Genomic DNA, 23,301 nt, shown 5'->3' on the forward strand with positions numbered 1-23,301 from the left:
CCTGAGCTATTTGCTAGTGCCAGGTGCACCATGACTTGGGTCCAATATGTGCCAAGGCACATGGGTCAGTGTGACGACTGTTGACGAGAGCTGCCGAACGCAAAGAGCAAATACCCTCGGACCAAGGGTTCAATCACTTACTGCAAATGACAAAACCCAGCAGTTCCCAACTCAGACTCTAGGGGCAGCCCAGTGGAGGGGTAAGCGTGTTCCCCAAGCTCCTCAGGGCTGGTACCCCAGCTGCCCAACCTCATCCGTCTCTCTGTCGGGGGCACTAGGGGATCAGCTTGTTGTTCCCTTGGGCTGGATTCCTGGTGTCTCTTCGTGCTGCTCTCCCTTGGTGTGACAGATTCCATCTGCTGCGAGCTGTGCACAGGGGGGTACACAAGCCGTGCAACTCTACCATCCCTATCACACGTGCCCTGCTCCTGCCTGGGACTGTCACATGGTTAGATCAGAGCCACCCGTCCCCACGCTGCAACATATACAGTCACTTCTGAGAGCCGCCTGTCGGGGGGGTCCCCGCCACTGCCCCCTGCTAGATCTTCCCATTTCCTGCTGCTGCTGGTGCCCTGCCAACGAACTTTCCAGCCAGGGCCAGCCCCATAGCCTGCCAGCCACCTGGCCTTCCCTATGCAGCCAGCGCCCAGCCTGCTGAGCTCACACCCAGGCTCTGTTCTCTCCCAAAGCCTCGGATGGTGGAGGGAGCCCAGGAGCAAGCCAGCAGGTTGGGCTGAGGCCATCCAGCTGGGCAGGAAGTGGAGTTTTCATTACGCAGGGAAATCTGCGGTTTTGACATTTGTTTCTCTTCCTAATCAGGAAGGAAAAAGAACAACATCCAGGAAAGGCTGGAGAACGATGCGTTTGGGGCAATGGAAGTGCTGCATTTCGACAGAAACAAAATGTTCCCTTCCCATTTTAGCTTACATTATGGGGTGTAACATCTTTGTTAAAAAGGAAAGCCGATTTTAAAGGGAAAATCAAAATGTTATGTTCCCAAGAAAAGGCCGAGGCGAGTCATTTTCGCCTTATCATAGTGCTTGAGTCCAATTTTTTTTCATAACAAAATTTCAAGATCGACCTGCTTCTGGGAAACGTTTTGCATCGCCAAAGCTGCAGTTTCCAATGCAAAAACTCAGGTGGTCAGTTTTTGGCTGGGAGGCCTCTAAGGGTGTGTCTGCACTGCATCGTAAACCCAGATCTGCGGGGCCCCGGGCTTGTGGACACGGTGTTTCCAACCCCACGCGTCAGCATCCACACTCCATTGTAAACCCGGGCTTACAACTGCTGGGCCTTGGTCTCCCCGCCGTGCTAACGTGTCCATATCTGACTCAGGTCTGTGGCTTGAATTGCGGACGCAAAGCAGCAGGGCTTGGGCCCTTATTTCAGCATGGCTCGGGCTCTGACCCTCCTCCCCTAGCAGGCTCCTAGGACCTATGTGCTTGCTGACCTGAGTCAGACTGATTTGTGTGTGGATGGAACCAGAGTCAGAACCTGGGCTCAGTGTGCAGTGTAGATATATTCTAAGGAGATGCAGAGTGCAGGTGATGCAGTAAGATGTGCTCTTCCTCTTGAACCCATTCTGAGCCAGGGTAAGATGCACTGTGCTTTCAGAGGACCTATCAAAGCAAAGTCCTCAGCACTTATGAAGTGGCCTGTGGTAAATGGGAGAGAATATTTTGCCTTCGCTTCCTGTCCTAAACTCGCTGTGCCAAGTCACTAATGGGGTAATGACAGGTTCCTGCCCTGCTCTCCAACCCCCAGAGGCAGCTGCGTCTCCCTGCTGGGCGAAGCAATCATTACACACGGCACTCCTGAAAATCACCGGCCTGCTTGCGAGAGGCGCTGCAGCAATCAATACATAAAAACCATCCCTGCTCTGGCTGGCGCCGGAGCCACATTTCAAAGCGCATTAACAGCCCATGCCAGTGGGTTTAGTATGGAGTCAGAAGGAACAGCACCTCCCACATAATGACAGGTTTCAGAGTAGCAGCCGTGTTAGTCTGTATTCGCAAAAAGAAAAGGAGTACTTGTGGCACCTTAGAGACTAACAAATTTATTAGAGCATAAGCTCACGAAAGCTTATGCTCTAATAAATTTGTTAGTCTCTAAGGTGCCACAAGTACTCCTTTTCTTTTCACCTCCCACATAAACACCCACAACTGTGCAATCGGTATTTGCCAGAACACTGAGCACCACTCCCAAAACAGGGCAGGCAGGCAAGCCTCAAAAAACCCAGCGGGAATAGGCAAGAGCCCCTCTTCTCCACCAAGATCTCAAAGCACTCTACAGAAGGGCTGGTATTATTATCCCCATTTTACAGCTGGGGAAACTGAGGCATACAGATACCAACATGCCCAAGACTTGCACAGCAAGTCAATGTGAGAGCTGAGAGTAAGACTCAAGAGTGTAAATTCCCAGTCCCCTACTCTAACCTCCAGTCTATGCTCCCTCCCAGAGTCAGAACCCAGGCATCCTGGCTCCTTCCCTCCTGCTCTAACTTGTAAACCACACTTTGCCCTGAGAGCTAGGTATTGATCCCCAGACACACAATTCCCAGTGCCTTATTCTAACCACTAGTCCTCACTTCCTCCCAGTGTCAGGCACAGAACCCAGGAGTTCTGATCTCCCTCCCCCCCCCACCCCCTTCTAACCACTGAACAGTGTTTCTGCATGCACTAGCTGCACAAAGGGAAAAAATTCCTCTTCTAGCATTTCAGAGCTCATTGACAATGAGCTTTCTCTGCTCAAATTGCCCCAATCAGGCCTTGCCTTGGGGGTTGCTTCTTATCTAGTTTTATTAAGCAGTAATTATCTCCTTCTCAGGAGTTTGTCAGGAGGCAGAGTTCAGAGTTAGTGAATAAATAAAATGCAGAGGATACAGGCCAAGATGTTTATTGATCCACAAACCTTTTAGTTCCCGCTTTACTCCACAGCAAAACAAACAAACATGATTGCTGTTCTTCCATGCCAATAACTAATAAAATACATTTTTAATTTCTAAAACCCTTACACTTAACTTTCACAGCAATGTAATGATGTGTGATAACTAGCCAGGCCCCAAGCCCTGGGGACCTTAAGGACCAAGAAATCAGAGCTGAAAAAACTACCAGGTGGAATGTAGATTCATAGATTTAAAAGTCAGAAGGAAGCATTTATGATCATCTTGTCTTGACCACCTGCAGAGCACAGGCCAGAGAATTTCACTCAGTGATTTCTGCATCAAGCCCCATAACGTCTGTCTGAATGGTAGCATGTCTTTAAGAAAGAGATGCTGTCTTGATTTAAAGAATTCAAGTGATGGAGAATCCATCCCATCCCTAGATAAACTGTGCCGTTAATTAATTACCCTTGCTGTTAGAAGCGGGCACCTTATTTCTAATCTGAATTTGTCTCACTTCAGCTTCCAGCCATTGGATCTTGTTCTGTCTTTTTCTGCCGTTTACTATCAGAAATTTTTTTCCACATAGGAATTTGTAGATCGTGATCAAGTCACCTTTGAGCCTTCTGTTGGATAAACTTATTTGAGCTTCTCTAGTCTCTCATCACAAGGCAGGTTTGTCGAACCCCAAATGGACCCTCTTTTCTGGACCCTCTCCAATTTTCAACATCCTTTTTGAAGTGAGGACTTTAGAACTGAACACAGTATCCAGTGATGGTCTCCCCATGCCATATACAGAGGTCATATCATCTCCCTTCTTCTACGTGATATTCCCCTGCTTTTACATCCAAGGATCACATTCACCCACTTAGCTACATTGGGAACTCATGTTCACTTGGTTATCCACTGTGACCCCGTCCTGTTCAGAGTCACCGTTGTCCAGCATACAGTCCCTCATCATGCATGGGTTCCAGATGTGTGGTCTTGCATTTGGCTGTGTTAATTTCTAAACACCCATTCTACCAACTGATCCAGATCAGTCCCGTATAACTGACCTGTCCCCATCAATTACCACTCCACCAGTTTCTGTGTCATCTGCAAATTTTACCAGCACAGGTTTTATAATTTCTTCCAGCTCATTCATAAAGATTTTGACTAGCACTTGCCTGGGATCAGATCCCTGAGAACCACTCTAGCAACACCCCCATTGGATGATGATTCCCCATTTCCATCCCCCCTACAATTCTCACTACCTTCTCCCATCTCACGCACATAGAAGTTTCTTGTCTGCTTTCCTCCACTAACCTCTCCGCTTGCTCCAGTGATCCCATCCCATCTCCTGATCTCCCTCCTTTACTCTTCTTCTTAACCTTGCCCTCTCCTCTGGCTCTTCCCCTCACAATAGAAAACCCACCATTGGCCTCTGCAACTACCGCCCCATTTCCTTCTCCTCTCTGAACTTATTGAACGTGCTGTCTACAATCGCTGTCTGGAGCTCCTCCCGCCCAGTTCCCTCCTAGACCCTCTCCAGTCCAGCTCCCACCTCCGGCCTACACTGAAACCGTCAGCTGGTTGCCAGTTACCTCTTTCTCGCTAAAGCCCAGAACCAGTGCTCCCAATCCTCACCTCCTTGACCTGTCAGTTGCCTTTGAGACAGTCAGCCATGTCCTCCCTTGGCTTTCATGACTCCTTCCTCTGATGGTTCTCCCCCTCCCTCTCTAACTATCCCTTCATTCTCCCTGGGAGAATCCTCCTCACCCCCACCAGCTTTCTTGGGTGGGGTTTCATAGGGCTCTGGCCTTGGTCCCCTCTCTTCTCTCTCCACCTTATCTCTGCATAATCTCATCCACAAACACAAGCTCAACTCCTGGCTCACAGATCTACCTCCCGCCTGCAGACCTGTCTCCTGCTGTTCAAACTAAAATCTCAGTCCATCTTTGTCAGATCCCCTTAGGGGGATCCAGCCATCAGCTCAAGATCAAGGTGGCTAAATCAGAGCTCCTAATCTCCCCCGCAAGTCCCTCTTGCTACCTCCTTTCTCAGGCATTGTGGACAACAACATCATGCTGTCTGGCATTCAGCCCCGTAACCTGGGCATTACCTTCGACTCAGGTCCCTCTCTAGGTCCTCAGGGGTTGGCTGCATTAAAACTTGATGATTCCTTCTGCATTACGTCTGAGATATGGCCTCTCCTACATCCACACAGTTACAAGTCCCATCCCGCTCTCATCATCTCGCAGCTCAATTACAGCAACAGTCGTCTCCCTGGCCGGGACAAAGGCCATCTTGCCCCGCTCACATCCATTCAGAGAGCTGCTGCAAAGCCCAGTGTCATGGCCCGTCACTTTGACCACGTCACCCATCTCTTTGCATTTTTCTCCGGGCAGTACCAGGTTTACAATGACACCAATGGTGCCGGGCCCACACTCAGAAGGGGCCTCAGGACCCCCCTTGGTCCTGCCCACCCCTCTCTGCTTGCACTCTGACCTGAGGCCCAACTCCACCTCTTCCCTCCGAGGCCCTGCTCCCTGCTCACTTCTCTCCGCGCCCTTCCACCTTGCGAGCAGCAGGCAGGGCCTCGGGGGTAAGAGGCTGAGCAGGGGTGAGGCCTTGGGGCGTAGCATGGGCAGAGCAGGGGGAAGCGGGGTCTGTGGGGCAGAGCAGGGGGGAGCAGGAGAAGTGGAGCCTCGTAGGGGGTGCGGGGCCTCAGGGCGAAGCCTCAGGAGAGCCTCAGCATAGAACAGGGCGGAGCAGGCCTCGGGGGCGGAGCCTTGGGCAGAACAGGGCGGAGCAGGGCCTCGGGGCGGAGCTTCGGGAGAGCCTCAGGATAGAACAGGGCGGAGCAGGGCCTTGGGGGTGGAGCCTTGGGTGGAGCATCAGGGCAGAACAGGGCGGAGCAGAGCCTCGGGGCGGATCCTCAGGAGAGCCTCAGGGCAGAACAGGGCGGAGCAGGGCCTCAGGGGCGGAGCCTTGGGCAGAACAGGGCGGAGCAGGGCCTCGGGGCGGATCCTCAGGAGAGCCTCAGGGTAGAACAGGGCGGAGCAGGGCCTCGGGGGCGGAGCCTTGGGCAGAACAGGGCGGAGCAGAGCCTCGGGGCGGATCCTCAGGATAGCCTCAGGGTAGAACAGGGCGGAGCAGGGCCTCGGGGGCGGAGCCTTGGGCAGAACAGGGCGGAGCCTCGGGAGAGCCTCAGGGTAGAACAGGGCGGAGCAGGGCCTCGGGGGCAGAGCCTTGGGCAGAACAGGGCGGAGCAGAGCCTCGGGGCGGATCCTCAGGATAGCCTCAGGGTAGAACAGGGCGGAGCAGGGCCTCGGGGGCGGAGCCTTGGGCAGAACAGGGCGGAGCCTCAGGATAGCCTCAGGGTAGAACAGGGCGGAGCAGGGCCTCGGGGGCGGAGCCTTGGGCAGAACAGGGCGGAGCAGGGCCTCGGGGCGGATCCTCAGGAGAGCCTCAGGGCAGAACAGGGCGGAGCAGGGCCTCGGGGGCGGAGCCTCGGGAGAGCCTCAGGGTAGAACAGGGCGCAGCAGGGCCTCGGGGGCGGAGCCTCGGGAGAGCCTCAGGGTAGAACAGGGCGCAGCAGGGCCTCAGGGGCGGAGCCTTGGGCAGAACAGGGCGGAGCAGGGCCTCGGGGGCGGAGCCTCGGGAGAGCCTCAGGGTAGAACAGGGCGGAGCAGGGCCTCGGGGGCGGAGCGAGCCTCAGGGCAGAGCACGGGCCCACAAAAGGTTAATCCAGTCCTGTCTCTGGGCACCCCCTTCCCTCTCACGTCAAAAACAAGCGGCTTGTTTTCCCTTTCAAGGTCCTTCCAGGTGTATCCCTGCCCCACCTACCTGCTCTCATTCGCTACTGAGCTGTCAAGTCCCGCCTCCAGCGCCCACAAAGTTTTCAGACAAGCACTTTTCTGCTTTCTCCCAGGCCACCTGCACCAGGGCGCGCTCTCGTACCACTCTGCTACCTCCTAGTGGCCCGTCGGGGGATTAGCTCACCACATAGTCCCACGCCCCATCTTGCGGTTGCTCAGCTCATCATCCCACTCACTCACCTCTCTCAGGCTCCTGGAGCCACAGCACTTTCCTCTCCATGGCCTAGCCCACAGTGTTCCCCCCTTTCCGGGGTATTACCAAAGTCTCCTTTGCAGATGTCTCCAGCAGTTCCTCAGATAGGCTCCTTTAGCGAGCCCCTTGTGGCTTGAAGGGGAACCTGGGCCCCTCCTCTACACCAATGCAGGGACCCTCGTCCCTGCAGCTCAGGGCTTTATTCTCCCAGCCCTTGCTGCTCCTTCCCTGGACTGCTTCCTACACTGCCTGTTACAGGCTGCTACTTCCACATCACAGCCACACACACCCTGTTGCAGGGCCCTGGCTTCATAGCAGCCCCACCTGTTTCTGCCCAGGTGAGCTTCTTCCCCTAGAACTGGCATCCTAGCCTCCAGGTGCAGACATTGGCTACCTGGCCTCTCTTGCCTATATTAACCTCTCCAGGGCTAGTGTGGGGTGAGCACCCCATCACCACTGCCCCACATAGCAAGTCAGTGGCAGCGCTGGGAATAGAGGAGTCCCAGGAGTCCTGACATTCTCTTTCTTGCTCAAGCCAGCACACAGCACGGGCTCCCTAAGGCAAAGTGAACACATTTTTCTTGCAAAGTCACTTGTTTAAAAATCTATCCCCGTCACCAGGGAGTGGGTGCGAAAACCGTTTGTCTAGTGAGGCTGGAAGGTCTTTGGGTCCAGGACTGCCTCTGACTACGGTTCTTGCAGCACTCAGCACAGTGGGGACCTGATCTTGGCTAAAGCCTGTAGGTCTGACTGTAATACAAATAACAACAGCTGCTTCCTTATTCCTTTGAAGAGTGAAATTTCCCCCAAACGTCACCGGCCTCCTACTTCATCCTGCACTGGCAGCAGATTTAAACCCTGAGATCTCACAGCCCCCAGAGCTACATACAGAAGCCTTCTACCAATCGCAGTGGAGAGGGGAGATTCCTGGCTCTGAGACCCTCAAGCCATGGCAGCAGTAGGTAGAGAAATGCTATTTTTGGCCATTTTGAACAGTTACTTAATAATACATTGGTCTAAAGACTTCACAGGGAGAGGAGACAAAAACGATGTTAATAAAGCTTCTAAAACAGATTTTCTGGAGCACGCAGCATACGGGCAGGGGTGGGGTCTACATATTCATTCATACCGTCACCATTCAAGAGTAATGAGCCCTTCGCAAACACATGCCAATAAAGCCTTTACAGCAGACCATCAAGACATCTGTATATAAATAATACATACATAAATGTGTATATATCTATCTATCCCCATACATCCCTATCTATCCCCATACACTCCTATCTGTCTATCCCCATACACCCCTATCTATCTGTCTATCTATACACACACATTGTAGTCCTGTCTATATGGCCGGCCATGTGTTTTTTGTATGTTCTCTTGGGCACTGTAACCCCAACTGTGGCTAATACCAATGACACTGATACACTGATAGCACCTGCTGAAGTTAAGGGTCTTTCCACATAACCCCTGCGTCCTCCGGCTCAGAATTTCCTGGGGAACCCGCTTTCTGAGCTGACGGTACCATCAATCTCCCCAGTCTAAGTGTGTGAACTCTGCTTCCTGCCACCCCAGTGACCATGGCACAGAGACCTCTCGGCCCTTTGCAAGGTCTGGTCTCTGAATAGCCCCAAACCTGCCTCATACCCCAGCCCGGCTAAGAATGTGGCGTGGAGAAATCTCAGGGCCATCCATCCATAATGCCATTTGTCAGCTCCCAACACAATTTCCATGGCAACAATGCAAATGTGAAAGCATTTCATAATCATTAGGGAGCGGAGCTGAGCAGTATAAACAGTGACTGCAGTAGATTACATGCCTATTATGAACAGTCGCGGCTTCTGAGCACTGGTAATTATACCTAATTGTGCATTTAATTGTGTAATTGAAAACCCACATACCGAGTTCAGCCTGGGCTTCTTCCCTGCCCCCCTCCAATGTATGGGGAAAGGCAACGGGGGCAGAGCTTGAAGCCGCAGGGTGGTGCTGGGCCAGGACCTCTTTGCAACCATTCATGCCCCACAGTCAAGCACTGGCTGCCACAGAAACTGCGTGCGGACAAAAGCTTCCTGGGGAAACGAGAAGCAGGTGGTCTCCTCCCTCCTGGTGCATCAGCCATACCGACACGGCAGGCGCTCCCCGTTTGCCCAGCTGCCCAAGGCGGGGGCAGCCTGACATTCCTCTGACCGGCGAGGTGTGAGCATTGTCCAGCCCAGAGCTATGGGGGAGAGGCAGAGCCGTGTGGCGCCTGATGGAGCTGATTCAGGAGTGAACCCGGGCAGTCAGGGGGATGTGATAGCAAGCCAGGGGGAGTGGAAGCAGGATCAGGCCCACAGAGAGGGCGAGGGAGCCCGCAATAGGACACAGACTGAGATGTACAGAGGTGTGGAGGAGATGCTGACATTGCTGTGATGGCCATATTCTGAGCAGTGCCGAGGAGCGCTAGGGCAGGCTCTCTGGAGGGCGGCTGGCCAGAGTGGGGCTAGCTATGCCAGGGAGCTGGGAGGAATGGGGTGCTTGGCTGCAGTTCGGTGGTGAGAGCAGCTGCCCCAGCGATGGCGTCACAGCTGGGCACCAGACGAGCAGAGGGGCAGCAGTTGGCAGGAGCCACGCGGCAGCCATGGAGCTTGGCAGGCACTGAAGGGCAGCAAGAGGGGGCCCCCAAAGAGACTGAGCCCTGGCCAGGGGGCCTGCTGGGACACCCAACTACCTGTGACAGAAGAATGAACGACAAGGGTCTCAGGTCCCAGGCTGGAGAAGCCCTAGCCCTCTTTTGGGGGCCCTCTAGGTGTTCAACAGGGGCTACTGCATGGTGTGAACAGTCGCTGTCTAACCATGGAGCACAGGGGATTTGCCAGCTTCTCTGGTCATTGGAGCTGTGGGCCTGGGTGCTTCTCAGGCCCCAATGGGTGCTAGGCCCAGGGGGCCACAGGGCCAGCAGCACTTGCCTCTGTCAGCACCCGATGCCTCAATTACCATGGCATTCAGTATCCCCATGTGGATCCTAGGCGCGGGGGCTTGGGGGGGCGGGTTACCTCGCCCCACAGAAGAGCAGGTACCGGAGGAAAGGGAAATGGGCTCAGATAGCCCAGAGGGAGAGCAGATCTGAGGCAAAGGGCAGGCTCATTACACTCCCCAGGGGAGACTCCGGCTCTAGCTGGGCCTCTGTGACCCAGCAGGTCTCTCCCATCCTCCTGCAACTGCTTAGAATCATAGAATACCAGGGTTGGAAGGGACCTCAGGAGGTCATCTAGTCCAACCCGGACCAATCCCCAATGGCCCCCTCAAGGGCTGAGCTCACAACCCTGGGTTTAGCAGGCCAATGCTCAAACCACTGAGCTATCCCTCCCCACACTTCCCGCTGGTCTGTCTCTAAGCACCTCCCAAAAGGGGAAAGGGGAGATTGGGTTCAGTGTGCCCGGCCTGCTCAGGCCCCAGCCACTTTGCCAACAGGGCCAGCTGCAGCGGTGGTTTCTGAGACCACGGACCCTTGCCCATGGAACAAGGGAGACCAAAAAGCTCACGTCACAGAGCCAGCCACAGAGCGAGAGTAATGTGCAGGGGTGTTGTGGGGGTGAGGACAGGCAAGGGGGCATCAGTCCACGCAGGTCAGGACGGCTCCGTGAAAAGGTGAGATAGTGCCGTTAGCTGACACGGGCAGTGTGCTTCAGTTTAGAAGGGGTCTGAATGAGAACAGGATTGGTGACGATGGATGGGAGAAGCAGTCAGTGCCCAATGAAGGCCACAGGAGTGGGGAAGAAAATGCACAGGGGGAAAGGCTGGCATTGCTAGCAGAGTGGAGAGGGCTGGGGAGCCCAACAGGTGACGAGGGCTGCGGTGTAGGCCAGGGCGGAGCTGGGCAAGGCCTCAAAGGAAAGTCTGAACTTGACAAAGGGGGAGGCCCAGAAGGGAGTGGCAGGGTCTGAGTGTTGGGCCCGGGAGATCATTTTGGACAGCAGGGCACGGGAGAGATGTGGGTAACAGGGAGGGCAGAGAAGGTTCACAGATTGTAAGGCCAGAAGGGACCATGCGACCATCCAGCCTGCCCTCCATATAGCCCAGGCCAGAAGGCTTTCCGGAGTTAACTGCTGTCTGACTGGAGCAGAGCTTTAGAGAAACATCCACTTGTCGGTGATGGAGAATCCACCATGACTCTTGACAAGTTGTTCCAATGGTTAATTGCCCTCACTAGAAAAATATAACCTTTAGCTCTAGCCTGAATTTGTCTAGCTTCTACTTGCACTGGACTAAAGAGCCTATCACCAAATATTTGTTCCCCGTGAAGGTACTTACAGACTGTGGTCAAGTCACCCCGAACCTTGTCTGTGTTAAGATAAATAGCTGGAGCTCCTGGAGGCAGGTTTTCTAACCCTGTCATCATTCCATGGCTCTTCTCTGACCCCTCTCCCATTTATCACCACCCTTCTGGAGTCGTGGGCCCCAGAATGGACACAGGATTTAAGCAGTGGTCTCATCAGAGCCAAATGCAGAGGTAAAGTAACCTCCCTAGCCCTGTGCCAGATTCCCCTGGATTATACACCCACTGGTCGTATTAGTCCTTAGGAGGAGGTGACAGCAATGGGAGCAGGAGGCACTTACAGACCGGACAGGGTCAGGCGTCAGGAGAGAGGGGAAGGGCTGGGTTATTACATGTGAGGGAGGAAGAAGTGATGAGGCTTCTCCCACCCAGTGACGTAGAGCAAGCCGTCCCATGATCCACCCCCAGAGTCCACGCTCTCAGTGGGCTGCATTATTCTCCGAACAGCCCAGTGACAGCTCTGCAGGCCTGGTCACAGTGCATCGTGTGCCGGCCACACTGCCTCTGCTACCCGCTGTCTGCGGAGCTGTGCCCACAAAAGCAGAAGCCCTCCCACGCCAGTCAGGAGGCGCGGCCCATCTAATCCTCACTCCTGCCCCCAGCCTCCCAAGGGCAGGAGCCTACGGAATAAAGGAGGGAAGGCCCAGCCCACAGACTACTCACCATGCAGATCATGTGCTGGAACGGGGCCAAAGAGGCCTTCCCAACGGAGCTAGGTCATGAGCCGCAAGAGCTCACTGAGCCCCGTCCCAGCCGGTGATTGACATGTGACACACTGGCCTCAGGATGGGCTCAAGGCGCTGTCCGGGACGGGGAGGGGCCTGGCTAGGGTGATTTCTTTCTGTCCAGCTAAAAAAGAAACTAAGACAAAGGAAACACTGGATCAAAGCAACACCAAGGGGCTGCCACAAACTGGCAAGGAAAGAGCATGTCCCGCCTGCCTCCACTCAGCCAGCTGCACCCACAGCACTCGCAGCAGCTGTGCTGCAGGCCCTTATCAGGGACAAGCCTTGCATCTCATCTCGTGGGGCCATTTACCCCTGGGCGTGGCAAGTGCCAAGCACAGCCGTGCTGAGCTGCCCAGGAAGAACACTGTGCTTCGTTGCCCCCCGAAGTCCTCTCACCCTACAGCAGGGGCGGGCAACTTTTTGGCCTGAGGGCCACATCAGGTTTCGGAAATTGTATGGAGGGCCGGTTAAGGGAGGCTGTGCCCCCCCCTTCTCCCTCCCCCGCTTCTCGCCACCTGATGCCCCCGGAACCTTCTCCCCTGATTGTCCCCTGCCTCCCCATCCAACTCCTCCTCTCATTCCTGACTGGCCCCTGGGACCCCTGCCCCATCCAACCACCCCCTTCTCCCTGTCCCCTGACTGACCCCGGAACCCCTGCCCCTGCCCCTGCCGCCCCATCCAACCCCGCCTCCTTCCTGACTCCTCCCGGGGCTCCTGCCTCCATTCAACCCCCCTGTTCCCCACCCTCTGACCACCCCGACCCCTATCCACATCCCCACCCCGGACCACCACCCTGAACTCCCCTGCCCTCTATCCAACCCCCCTGCTCCCTGCCCCCTTACCACGCTGCCTGGAGCGCTGGTGGCTGGCGGCGCTATAGCCATGCCGCCCGGCTGGAGCCAGCCACGCCACCGCACAGCCCAGAGCACCGGGTCAGGCCTGGCCCCAGGAGCTCACCGCCGCGCTGCCCAGAGCATTGCGCCGGCGGCACAGTGAGCTGAGGCTGCGCGGGATGGGGAACAGCAGGGGAGGGACCGGGGGTGAGCCTCCTGGGCCAGGAGCTCAGGGGCCGGGCAGGAGGATCCTGAAGGCCGATGTGGCCCGTGGGCCATAGTTTGCCCACTTCTGCCATACAGCCTGTGTTCTATCTGTGCTTTGTGCAGCACCATGAATGGCGCATCTCACTGCAGCCAGAATCTCGCCAGCTAGAGGCAGCAGATCCTATAGTGCACTGGGCACTGCCCACGGAGTCAGTGGACCCGGGTTCTATTTCCAGTTCCTGCCATCTGACTGTGGGCAAGTTACGTCTCACCTCTGTCTTCCCTCCCTATTTAAAGTGTAAGCTCTTTGGGGCAGGGAATGTCTCTCACTTGGTGTGTGTGTATAGCACCCTGCATAAAGGGGCCCGGATCACGGTTGCAACCACTCGTTGCTACTGTAATACAATTACTAATAACTTATTTTACAGATTGGACTGATGCCCATCGCCACAGGATTTGAGCACCTGCTAGATTAATAGAGTGGCATTGGGGGGTCATTAGAGGGCTGCTTGTGTAATTTTTTTCTCCTCTGGTGGGCAGGGCGGGATGGGAGCAGTGGCTATAGTGAGTATCACTGAGAGGCAGCAGGGCTTGCTGGTACCTGGAGTTTTCTTAGGCTGCATCCCTTGGACCCAGACAATGCACTTCCTCATTAGCAACGAAGGTCTGATTAGCTCTGTTCCACTGGCCCCAATCATGGTCTCCTTCTGCTCTCACACTAGTTTTACACCCATGGATCTCCATTGACTCTGGTGGAGTTATTACTGATTTGCACTAGCATGCATGAGATCAGAATCAAGCCCTAAGGACAAACCTTGTGGGTGGGCCCTCAGTTGTGGGTGGGTTCAAAAAAGTACCAGCTGATTGTGGCTTCCAAAAGTCTGCAGACCTTGCTGGTATCAATCTGAACAGGAAGTAACTTGGCCCAGGGACCCTCCAGGGAATGCTATGGGAATGTCCTACAGGAAATGGAATTGCTGCTCTGGACACACTGCAGTGTCTGGGCCTAGGACTGGGGGAAGTGGGGGGGCTGCCCATTCTATCTGGTACTACAGCTCACAATCTGGTCCTTGAATGCTCCTCACACGGCAAAGGAACTGATACTTCTAAAGCAAAAAAACGCTGCATACCCCGCTCACCAGAGGCTGGGGACTGCACTGAGTGACCCAGTCAGAATGGGGCAACAACTTTCAAAATACTGCCCGATTTTAGACGTTTTTCAGGAACAACAGATAGAATTTCCTTGAGCTGTTAGATCTACTAGCCAGACTGGGCAGACCACTGATCTATGCAGGAGCCCTGATCCTAGAATTTAGAGAAAGAAAAGACCTCTTCCTGGTGTCGTCAGAGCTTCAGTGACTTCACTGGGAGTTTGGGGTACACAAGGGCTGTATCCTGTCTCCAGCAATGGTGATACTTCAGGAGATGATGAAAGCCCTCATCTCACATACCTGGACAAGCACAAAGAGCAGCACATGGGCAAGTGGAAAAGCACTTGGGACCACTGTCACCAGGACAGACCTGGAAGCATGAAATTCAGTTCCTTTGCCTGAGTTGGCAGATCTGCCAATGTCTGTAAAAGTTCATCATGTTGATAACATTTCCCAGCCACGGCACGGGACTCAACAATACTCAATTCGGATATTAGAGGGAAAGCGATGGAACTCTTCCTAAACTCCGCCCACAATCCCAAACTCCCACCCACAATCCTCAGCTCCGCCCACAATTCCAGTCGGCCTGGAGGCTGATCAATGGTGTTGACCTTCAATCACCACCAGTAGGCTTTAGTCAACATACTCCATTGCAATGGCTAAGGAGCATCCACACCCAGCAGAGCCATCGTCTTGGTGAGCAGATGCGTGCAGAGCACACAGTATCAGGGCAGGGTGGACAGGCTTTCTTTTCATTCACAAGGGCTAGCAACTTATTTTTTTTTGAAGTCAGTTTAAATTCTAAGTGCTGATCCAATGAACAACAAAGAACCAGCAAAACCTACCCCCTTGAGTGAATTCAGGACAGTAGCTGCATCAAGAAGTACTCCCACTTATCACTCATTTCATAGACCCCTTGTTCTTGAATAATTTTGGGACAGCATCAAAACAAGTTTTGATTTCATTACACTCATCATGATCTTAGCTCTCTCGAGCCAGTCCACTCCAGTCACATCTCCTCTCCTGCCTAAACAATGTATTATGTATTTTACTCTTAACTGTCTGCTTTCTCGCCCTCTGCCTTTTATTTAAAATTTTCCCCCACATGGTAAAGCCTGGTACTTTTCACCTCTTGATCTCACAGCAGTTTACAAAGGTGGGGGAGTGTCATTAATTGCTTCTTAATGACGGGGAGAAAGGGAGTGGAACATTACCCAAGGTTACACAGCAAGTGAGCGGCAGAGCTAGGCACAGACCCAAGTCCTAACTCCAGCTGTTGTGCCACCTCCCCTGAGTCACAGTGCTTCTCTGCCCTGGTTGACTGTTCATATTCAGTAAATAGCTTCATAACAGTTTTCAAAAGTGACCTCTCATTTGGGGTGCCTGTTTTTTCTGCATCCAACATGAGACCCTGCAGCCTGCTTTTCAGAGGTGCTAAGCATCCACAGCTCCCAGTAACTTCAACTGTGCAAGTCACTTCACCTCTCTGGGCCTCAGTTTCCCCAACTGCAAAATAGGCCTAATGAACTTTGTAAGGTGCTTTGAGATGCCTGGGTGGAAGGTGCTATGTAGCAGATGTCAGGACTTCCCATCATAGGCGCTGGAGCACCCACGGGGAAAAATTAGTGGGTGCTCTACACCCACCAGCTGCCAAGCTCCCCTCTCCCCGGCCCCACCTCCTCCCCCACGAGCACACCGGGTCCCCGCTCCTCCACCTACCTCCCAGCGCTGCCTGTCACCAAACAGCTGTTTGGCAGCACTTAGGACTTTCCAGGAGGGAGTGGGGAGGAGCGGGGTGCGGCGCACTCAGGGGAGGAGGCAGACAAGAGGCAGGGCAGAGGTGGGGACTTGGGGGCAGGGGGTGGAGGCTTTCGGGAAGGGGTGGAATGGGGGCAAGGCAAGGGCGGTGCAGGGGCGGGGGTGGGGTTGAGCACCCACCGGGAACAGTGGAAGTCAGAACCTATGCTTCCCATTGGATGAGAGCTGGCTACACTGCAGCTGGGAGGTGTGATTCCCAGCCCAGGTAGACAGACTTGCGCTGCATCGTAGGCAATTCTTTCTGTCGGGCTCTCAGCTCAAATGTCTTTGCCTAGTTCCCAGGGAGCAGCTGTACCCCAAAAACTGGCTCTGAATAGAAGGAGGAAGGCAGAGAACAAGCCCTGTTGCTGCTTGCAACAGCTCCCCATGAAAAAACTGCACCTCACAAAACTGATAACAATACAGCATTTCTTCTAAGACCGTCCCCTGCAGGCATGCTGAAGGGAAAGAACTTGTAAGACTAGGTATGACAGCGCCACCTGGTGACCTCTGCCATCACAGGCATCCGAGGATAAAGCCAGGCAATCACTTTCACCGCCTGGGTGAATGCTTCCAGGGCATGGCTTCTCCCCCGGCACATAGTATCTCCTCATGCATTGCGTCTCACCTGCCTCACCCCCGATGCCTCCACTGACAAAACGCTGTGCTTTAGACCTTTGGTGAGTAGTTAGATGGCTTAATCAAATGGAAAGTCCAATTCTTCCGTGTCATTTGGGAAGCGGAAAGTGAGCAAAACGCTGTCAGGTACAAACTCCCATCTAATTACAATAACAACAACATGTATGTTACCATAGCGATACCAAAATCTGTTAGGGAGTAAGATTTAAATAATACCAACAATGAGTTATAGAGTTTAAGACCTGCGGGCCCCATCAGAACATCTCTCTGACCTCCTGTATACCACAGGCCACCAGCACCAAACCCAACTCAATGAAACAAGGCAGGGGTTAAAACACCGTAGGGGAGGATTAATATCATACACAATAAAACCCAGGCTGGGGCAGCTAAGAGGGAATTCAGATGGGCTACATATTTCATTACTCACTTCATCGGATGCATTCAGTGGAAAATACAGTGGGGAGATTTATATACACAGAGAACATGAAACAATGGGTGTTACCATACACACTGTAACGAGAGTGATCTCTTAAGATGAGCTATTACCAGCAGGGGAGCGGAGGAGAGGGGGAGGAGGAGAAAACCTTTTGTAGTGATAATCAAGGTGGGCCATTACCCTCTGATCCCACTGAGGGTTACCAAAAGAAACTACACTATCTGCTCAAGAAACTCCCTGAAAAAGCACAAGAACAAATCTGCACAGACACACCCCTGGAAACCCGACCTGGGGTATTCTATCTGCTACCCAAGATCCATAAACCTGGAAATCCTGGACGCCCCATCATCTCAGGCATTGGCACCCTGACAGCAGGATTGTCTGGCTATGTAGACTCCCTCCTCAGGCCCTTCGTTACCAGCACTCCCAGCTATCTTCGAGACACCACTGACTTCCTGAGGAAACTACAATCCATCGGTGATCTTCCTAAAAACACCATCCTAAGCACTATGGATGTAGAAGCCTCTACACCAACATTCCACACAAAGATGGACTACAAGCCGTCAGGAACAGTATCCCCGATACTGTCACGGCTAACCTGGTGGCTGAACTTTGTGACTTTGTCCTCACCCATAACTATTTCACATTTGGGGACAATGTATACCTTCAAATCAGCAGCACTGCGATGGGTACCCGCATGGCCCAGCCATCCTCCTTCCTCTCCGGCTTCTGCCTCTTCCCGTCTGCCAGCTTGCTATGTCTTTCTGAGCTCATATTTGGTGCTGGGGCTCCCTCTGAATGGACAGTCCCTTCCCGAGGGGCTCGCACCCAAATCCTCAGCACATAGATCATTTCTGTCACTCCCGCAATCTGACACTTGCCATTGGTTTTGCTCCACCCCCTTCGGCAATGAGGGGAACAGGCGTCCAATCCATGATTAGTATTTATTAGCTGTATTACAGTAGCACCTAGGAGCCCAAGTCCTGGACTAGGACCCCATGGTGCTAGGCGCCGGACAAACAGTCCATCTTTTACTCTGGGCCAATCAGAGCAGCAGTATGATCGTAACACAATGAGGTGGTTTAATTTCCCATGCCCTCTTGTGAACTGGGCGAATGGAAACCTCAGCATGGTGAGGAGCGTCTCAGCAATGGGGGCAAGGAGAGGGGACCTCATTATCCTCCCTCCAACTCCACAGTCCTGCTTGGTTTCCTCCATCTCCCCCTCTTGCTCAGGCTCTCCGTCACCTCCACATTCCCATCACCCTTTGCCACAGGAGGGCCGAGCCGCTGCATCAGTGAGCCATCTCGCTTTTTGCTTTCATCTCCAATTCCCCCTTCTCTCAGGACCTTTTGATAACGAACAAACACGATCAGATAATTAGCAACGAGGCTGGGCACCCGCCAGCACCATGCGTGCACTCGCCCCTCCCCCTGCACTCTTGGGTCCGGACTGAGTAAAGCCCCGGTCTGAACCGCCAGAGCCAAAACCCAATGGACTGCCTTTTGCAAAACCAAACCCAGCTGTGCTTTATCAACCACATCACCAGTCCAGCTTCCGGGCAGCAAAGCTCCCAGCACCTCCCATGACATTAATAAGTCTGTTTACTCTGGAAACTACAGCTGCCATTCACGTGGCTTGTCGCCTCCTGAACAGCACCCTGATTCCTGATCTGCGTGCTGAGGATCTGGGGCTCATCCCTTACAGGGGCCGTCCCGCAGCAAGTAGCTCCTCACTCGGGCTGAGAAGACATTTCCCCCACAGGACATAGGAGTATTTCATCTTCCTCCAGAGCACTGCGAAGGGCCAGCTGAGTGTATCCAAACAATTCTATCTTAGGTGGAGGCTGGGCTCACAACAGGAGCTGGGCCAGAGGATGTCTCTAGGGGCCAGAGGCTTCCAGCAATGGACCTTGGTGATGGCCATTGGTAGAGTTCAGCCCTTCCCAACTCCTTCTCTGAGATCTTAAATCAACCACATTAAGATCTCAACAGAGACCGTACAGTCAATAACAGGTTTCAGAGTAGCAGCCGTGTTAGTCTGTATTCGCAAAAAGAAAAGGAGTACTTGTGGCACCTTAGAGACTAACAAATTTATTAGAGCATAAGCTTTCGTGAGCTACAGCTCACGATGAAGCTCATGATGCATCCGATGAAGTGAGCTGTAGCTCACGAAAGCTTATGCTCTAATAAATGTGTTAGTCTCTAAGGTGCCACAAGTACTCCTTTTCTTTTTACAGTCAATAAGTGTCACCCACTGTCCTTAGCTCACCCACTGTTCCTGAACGCTGCATCTCAGAAAGATCACTCCCTGTTTGGGGCCTTTCCCTGGGATCAGTTTTAAAACCATGTATCATCAAGGTATGTGACAATGCCTTCCCAAACCATCCTGGTCCTGGTTAAAATATATATGATGAGTCTCTTAAATTACCCAATAAACAATAGAGGTTGGTTGAGACAGAGCCTGTTTGGTCAGTGGGGTAAATCTCTACTGAAGATCTCCTTCTAAGGGATGGGTGGATTTTCACCTCAAACCATTGGGAGATACTTGGTTTCACTGCAGCAGCGTTGGGACACACTCTAAGTACATCTACTGGAAACCTTGGCCCAAATTTGGCCAGCATAAAGTTTTACTGTTCAGACATAGCAGCATCTTTTCCAACCCTAGGAGAGCAGATGGATTTCTTTTCCCCCTCTAAAATGAATAACCTCTTCTCCCTTTAACGACCTGTAAGATTTGACCCGAAAACAAACACCAGCAATGCTCTTTTGGAGCTCTGGATGGGTGAAAAGGGGACTGACCCCAGCAAAGAGAAAATATCCAGGTGGGTTTTTTGTACTCTTTTCATAACCGCACACAGACATTCACGCACAATTTTTCTAATGAACATGCCCAAATGTAGGCAAATCAAAGATCAAGGCTTTGCAGAGCAAAATGTCATCAGGGAGGAAGTTTCATGGCCTGGGAAAGAAAAGGTGGTTTCTAATAGAAATGACAGAACTTTAATTGGAGCATCACTGGTAAGTTCCACTCTAATGAGAAACCCTTTTCTGTCTTACATTGTGTCACAGAGCATTGCACACAATACCCAGGTAAGCCTCCCAGACAATCACCAGCTATTAGACATCATTGTTACATGATTCACTTTCATGTTTCCCATAACCCACCATGAAGACATTGGCTTCCCCTTATATTTTAAAATTCATTAACTACTTCAGTGTCTATTGCACAACCTCTTGGGATGAAAAACTAATAATGCAGCAAGAATGCTAATGTAACCTCACAACATTGCTGTCATGGATATATATTGGCTACATTGCCTTTGTAAACAATGCTTTTTATTGACCATACCTACTGCAAGCAGGATATTAGGCATCTTGTAAAATTACTGCTGTGATCAACAGCAATGTTGCAGGCAGATTGGCCAAAATCTCTGGAATTTCCCCATTTTCCTAGCCCTGGGCAAATCTCTGTTAATCCCAGGATTGCCACAGAGGTGATCGAAATTCTAAGGTGTTTTTCTCCATTTGAGTTTCCCATCTGTCCAGGAAACTGCCTGGGTAATTAATTATTACCTTCCTGAGTTTCCTTTCATCAGAAACCCTCCTGATATCCCACATGCTTGCATCAGCTGGCCCCTGATACCGTACCACCGTCACCAGGCTGATTAAGATTGATCTGCGCACGGTGAAAAGCACGACACATAATTATTGCAAATATCAACAATCCTATTAAAATGAGATCTGTTTATTTGCTCTCTGGCTCTCTCCAGAATATGTGTGCCTCCCAAAACTACCCGCCCCTCTGTGCAGTCAGATTGATCCCAACAGCAGGCAAGAGAGTTCACAAAGTATTAGCTTAAGTTTTGCTCCTGTCATTTTCCTGGCACGTAAAAATAAGAGGTTCTGAGCATGGAAGCCTGGGACCTAAAGCCTCGGTGACAGTTATGCAAAGGGGCCAGATTTCAGTTACAAACAAAGATCCCACCTGCTCCAAACTGACTCCAAGGCACTGAGCACACAATACAGAAAACTGCTTCCGAGAGGGTTCCATCTGCAACTCCGGAGCGCCTCTGATTCGGGGTGTGGGAAGAGGGTCACATTTTGGCGGGTTGTATTTAATCGCCCCTGGCCTGGCCTGGCAGCAAGGTCACATCCCAGACAGAGTGGTGAATATGATAGTGCACAGCTAGCCACAAAGCACAATAAAGCATGATGAGCAGGCACAAACCCTGGTCTTACCAGCTGAAGGCAGCAGACTCCAACCAGCGTGCATCGTCCATTGCATTTCCCCATGGTTTCCTGGCTGGAGCCTTGGATTTTCCCCACACTGGATGAGCGCTGTCTTCCTCCAGCTTCAGCAATCCTCCCTTTGCCAATAAAAATACCCCTCAGAGAGCATCAGGAAGAAACCCGCAGCACGCCTTGGTCTCCAGCCCTTTGCCAGACCAGTACTTGCTTCAGAGCAGCACTCCTGGCTTTTGCATGCTGCGAGGATAGCAAAGAAGCAGGAGCGGCTCAGAAAGGGGCATTTTTGTCTCCCCACCCCTTGCTTCTACAGCTCTGTCTGGACTTGCCACATTTCCAAGACGCAAGGACAACAGCGGATGATCAGATGTTGCCATCCATCTCCCAGGAGCTGCTCTGCGATGGCTGAGAGAGAGAGAGGAGCGAGGTGGGGAGGGGGGACGGGAAAAGCAGCTCCCCTTGCTTTGCACAATTTTGCATGGAAGATTGGCTTGGAGCTCTCAAGCCCCTTCCATTGTTCCCTCCAGCCCCCGACACAACCAGGATTTGTGCCCCTAGGGAGAGGGAAAGAAAGGGAAGGGCAAAAAACGAAGACTCTTGGAAAAGGCAGGAGAGGCAGAGAAGGAAGCCAGGCTCAGAGCTCTATTAACAATCAAAGCCGGGGAAATAATACATTCAAGCAGCTTTCCCTCTAGGACCACGTGGCTCTGGCTCTTCTCAGGGCGTGGAGAGACCACACCAGAGTTCTGCACCTGAATGGATTTTTTCTTCTTCTTCTTCTTCATTCTGTGTAACAAAAGCTCTGCATGCCTTGAACTTCAGCCCTGTCTGCATCTGGGGGGCTGGGCTACTAAAGAAACGCACGGTGCGGATATGAGGTTTTGTTTGTTTGCTTATCTCGCTTTATATTTTTAAGTGCAGATCCTCATTCACAGGATGAATCCTGAGTCCAGCTGGCACAATTGGAAAGAAGGAGATTTTTTTAAGACCAAACGTTTCCCAAAGCAGCCACTTGTTTTTGTGTGAGAGGCTTTCTGGGTGTTGCAAATCAGGCACTCAAAATCAGCAACCGGTTTTTGAAAATGTAGCTGTGACTGTCTCATTGAGAAAGGAGTATAGTGAGATCAAAAGCCTTCATTACTAAGAGAAGGCCTCACTCTGATCTCAAACTGGGGTAATGCTGGAGTAGCTCCCCTGAGGGCAATGGATTTACATTGGTGTAAACGTGAGGAGAAGCTTGCCCAGAGACTTTTAAAACTGCCTCAAACATCATCCACAATGAAGGATTCTGCCCCCATATACTCAGAGCCCTGGGGCAGGACTGTCTGGTCAGTTTCAGGAGCTGGATTTATTTGATAAGGAGGTGCAGACCAAATAGATTGTTAGTGCTATGAGCAAATAATCACCATGGATATTGGCCAGTATTGGTAGGTAAGAGAAATCCAGTTAGCCCTTTAAAAAGAAATCTATGGAAATCCCCCTGAAAAATCCTGTCAACTTTACTCCCTTTCCCAGTCATCAGCCCTGCATTTGTAAATTTCCTGCAGAGGAGACACAGAGCTCACAAAGGTCACTGAGCAACGGTTTGCAAAAAAAATGCTCTTGATTTATGCTCTTGATTCTCCCCTCCCAGCCCTACAAAGTGCGGCACCATGGTTGGGGGAAAAAAACAAGCCCACCAGTTCTGGGTTATGGGAGCCATGCAGTCAGGATGAATAAAACTCATTTGTCTGACACCCAATTCTGCTGTCATTTGTCCTATTTAAAAGGAAAGGATTTAGGGGGAGCCAGGGAGGTTTTCAAAGGCAGCTGTAGGGTTTAGGGGTATGGGTCTTGCAAGGAGTCCATAGGATGGTGCTTCTAAATCCTTTTAGAAAACTCTCACTTAAACTTCATATGGGATAAAGACACCAGAATAGCTGGTTTGGGTTTAATTCAGCTTTCTGCCCACCTCAAACCATTAGCTCCAGATTTTCAGGGATTCCCCAGCCAAGCCAAGGTCTCAATGCTA

General features: G+C 52.3%; 1 protein-coding gene across 1 annotated transcript in view; it reads right to left on the bottom strand.

The window, feature by feature from the left end:
- NKAIN1 (sodium/potassium transporting ATPase interacting 1) overlaps positions 1–22,707 on the bottom strand; it is a 226,527-nt gene extending 203,820 nt beyond the window's left edge. The window contains exon 1 of the mRNA XM_038378022.2: positions 21,285–22,707. Within this exon, the coding sequence (XP_038233950.1) occupies positions 21,285–21,338 (54 nt within the window). The 5' untranslated portion in view covers positions 21,339–22,707. The remainder of the gene's footprint in view (positions 1–21,284) is intronic.
- Between the last annotated feature and the right edge of the window lie 594 nt (positions 22,708–23,301).

The sequence above is a fragment of the Dermochelys coriacea genome, chromosome 19 (assembly GCF_009764565.3).
Source record: "Dermochelys coriacea isolate rDerCor1 chromosome 19, rDerCor1.pri.v4, whole genome shotgun sequence".
NCBI lineage: Eukaryota > Metazoa > Chordata > Testudines > Dermochelyidae > Dermochelys > Dermochelys coriacea.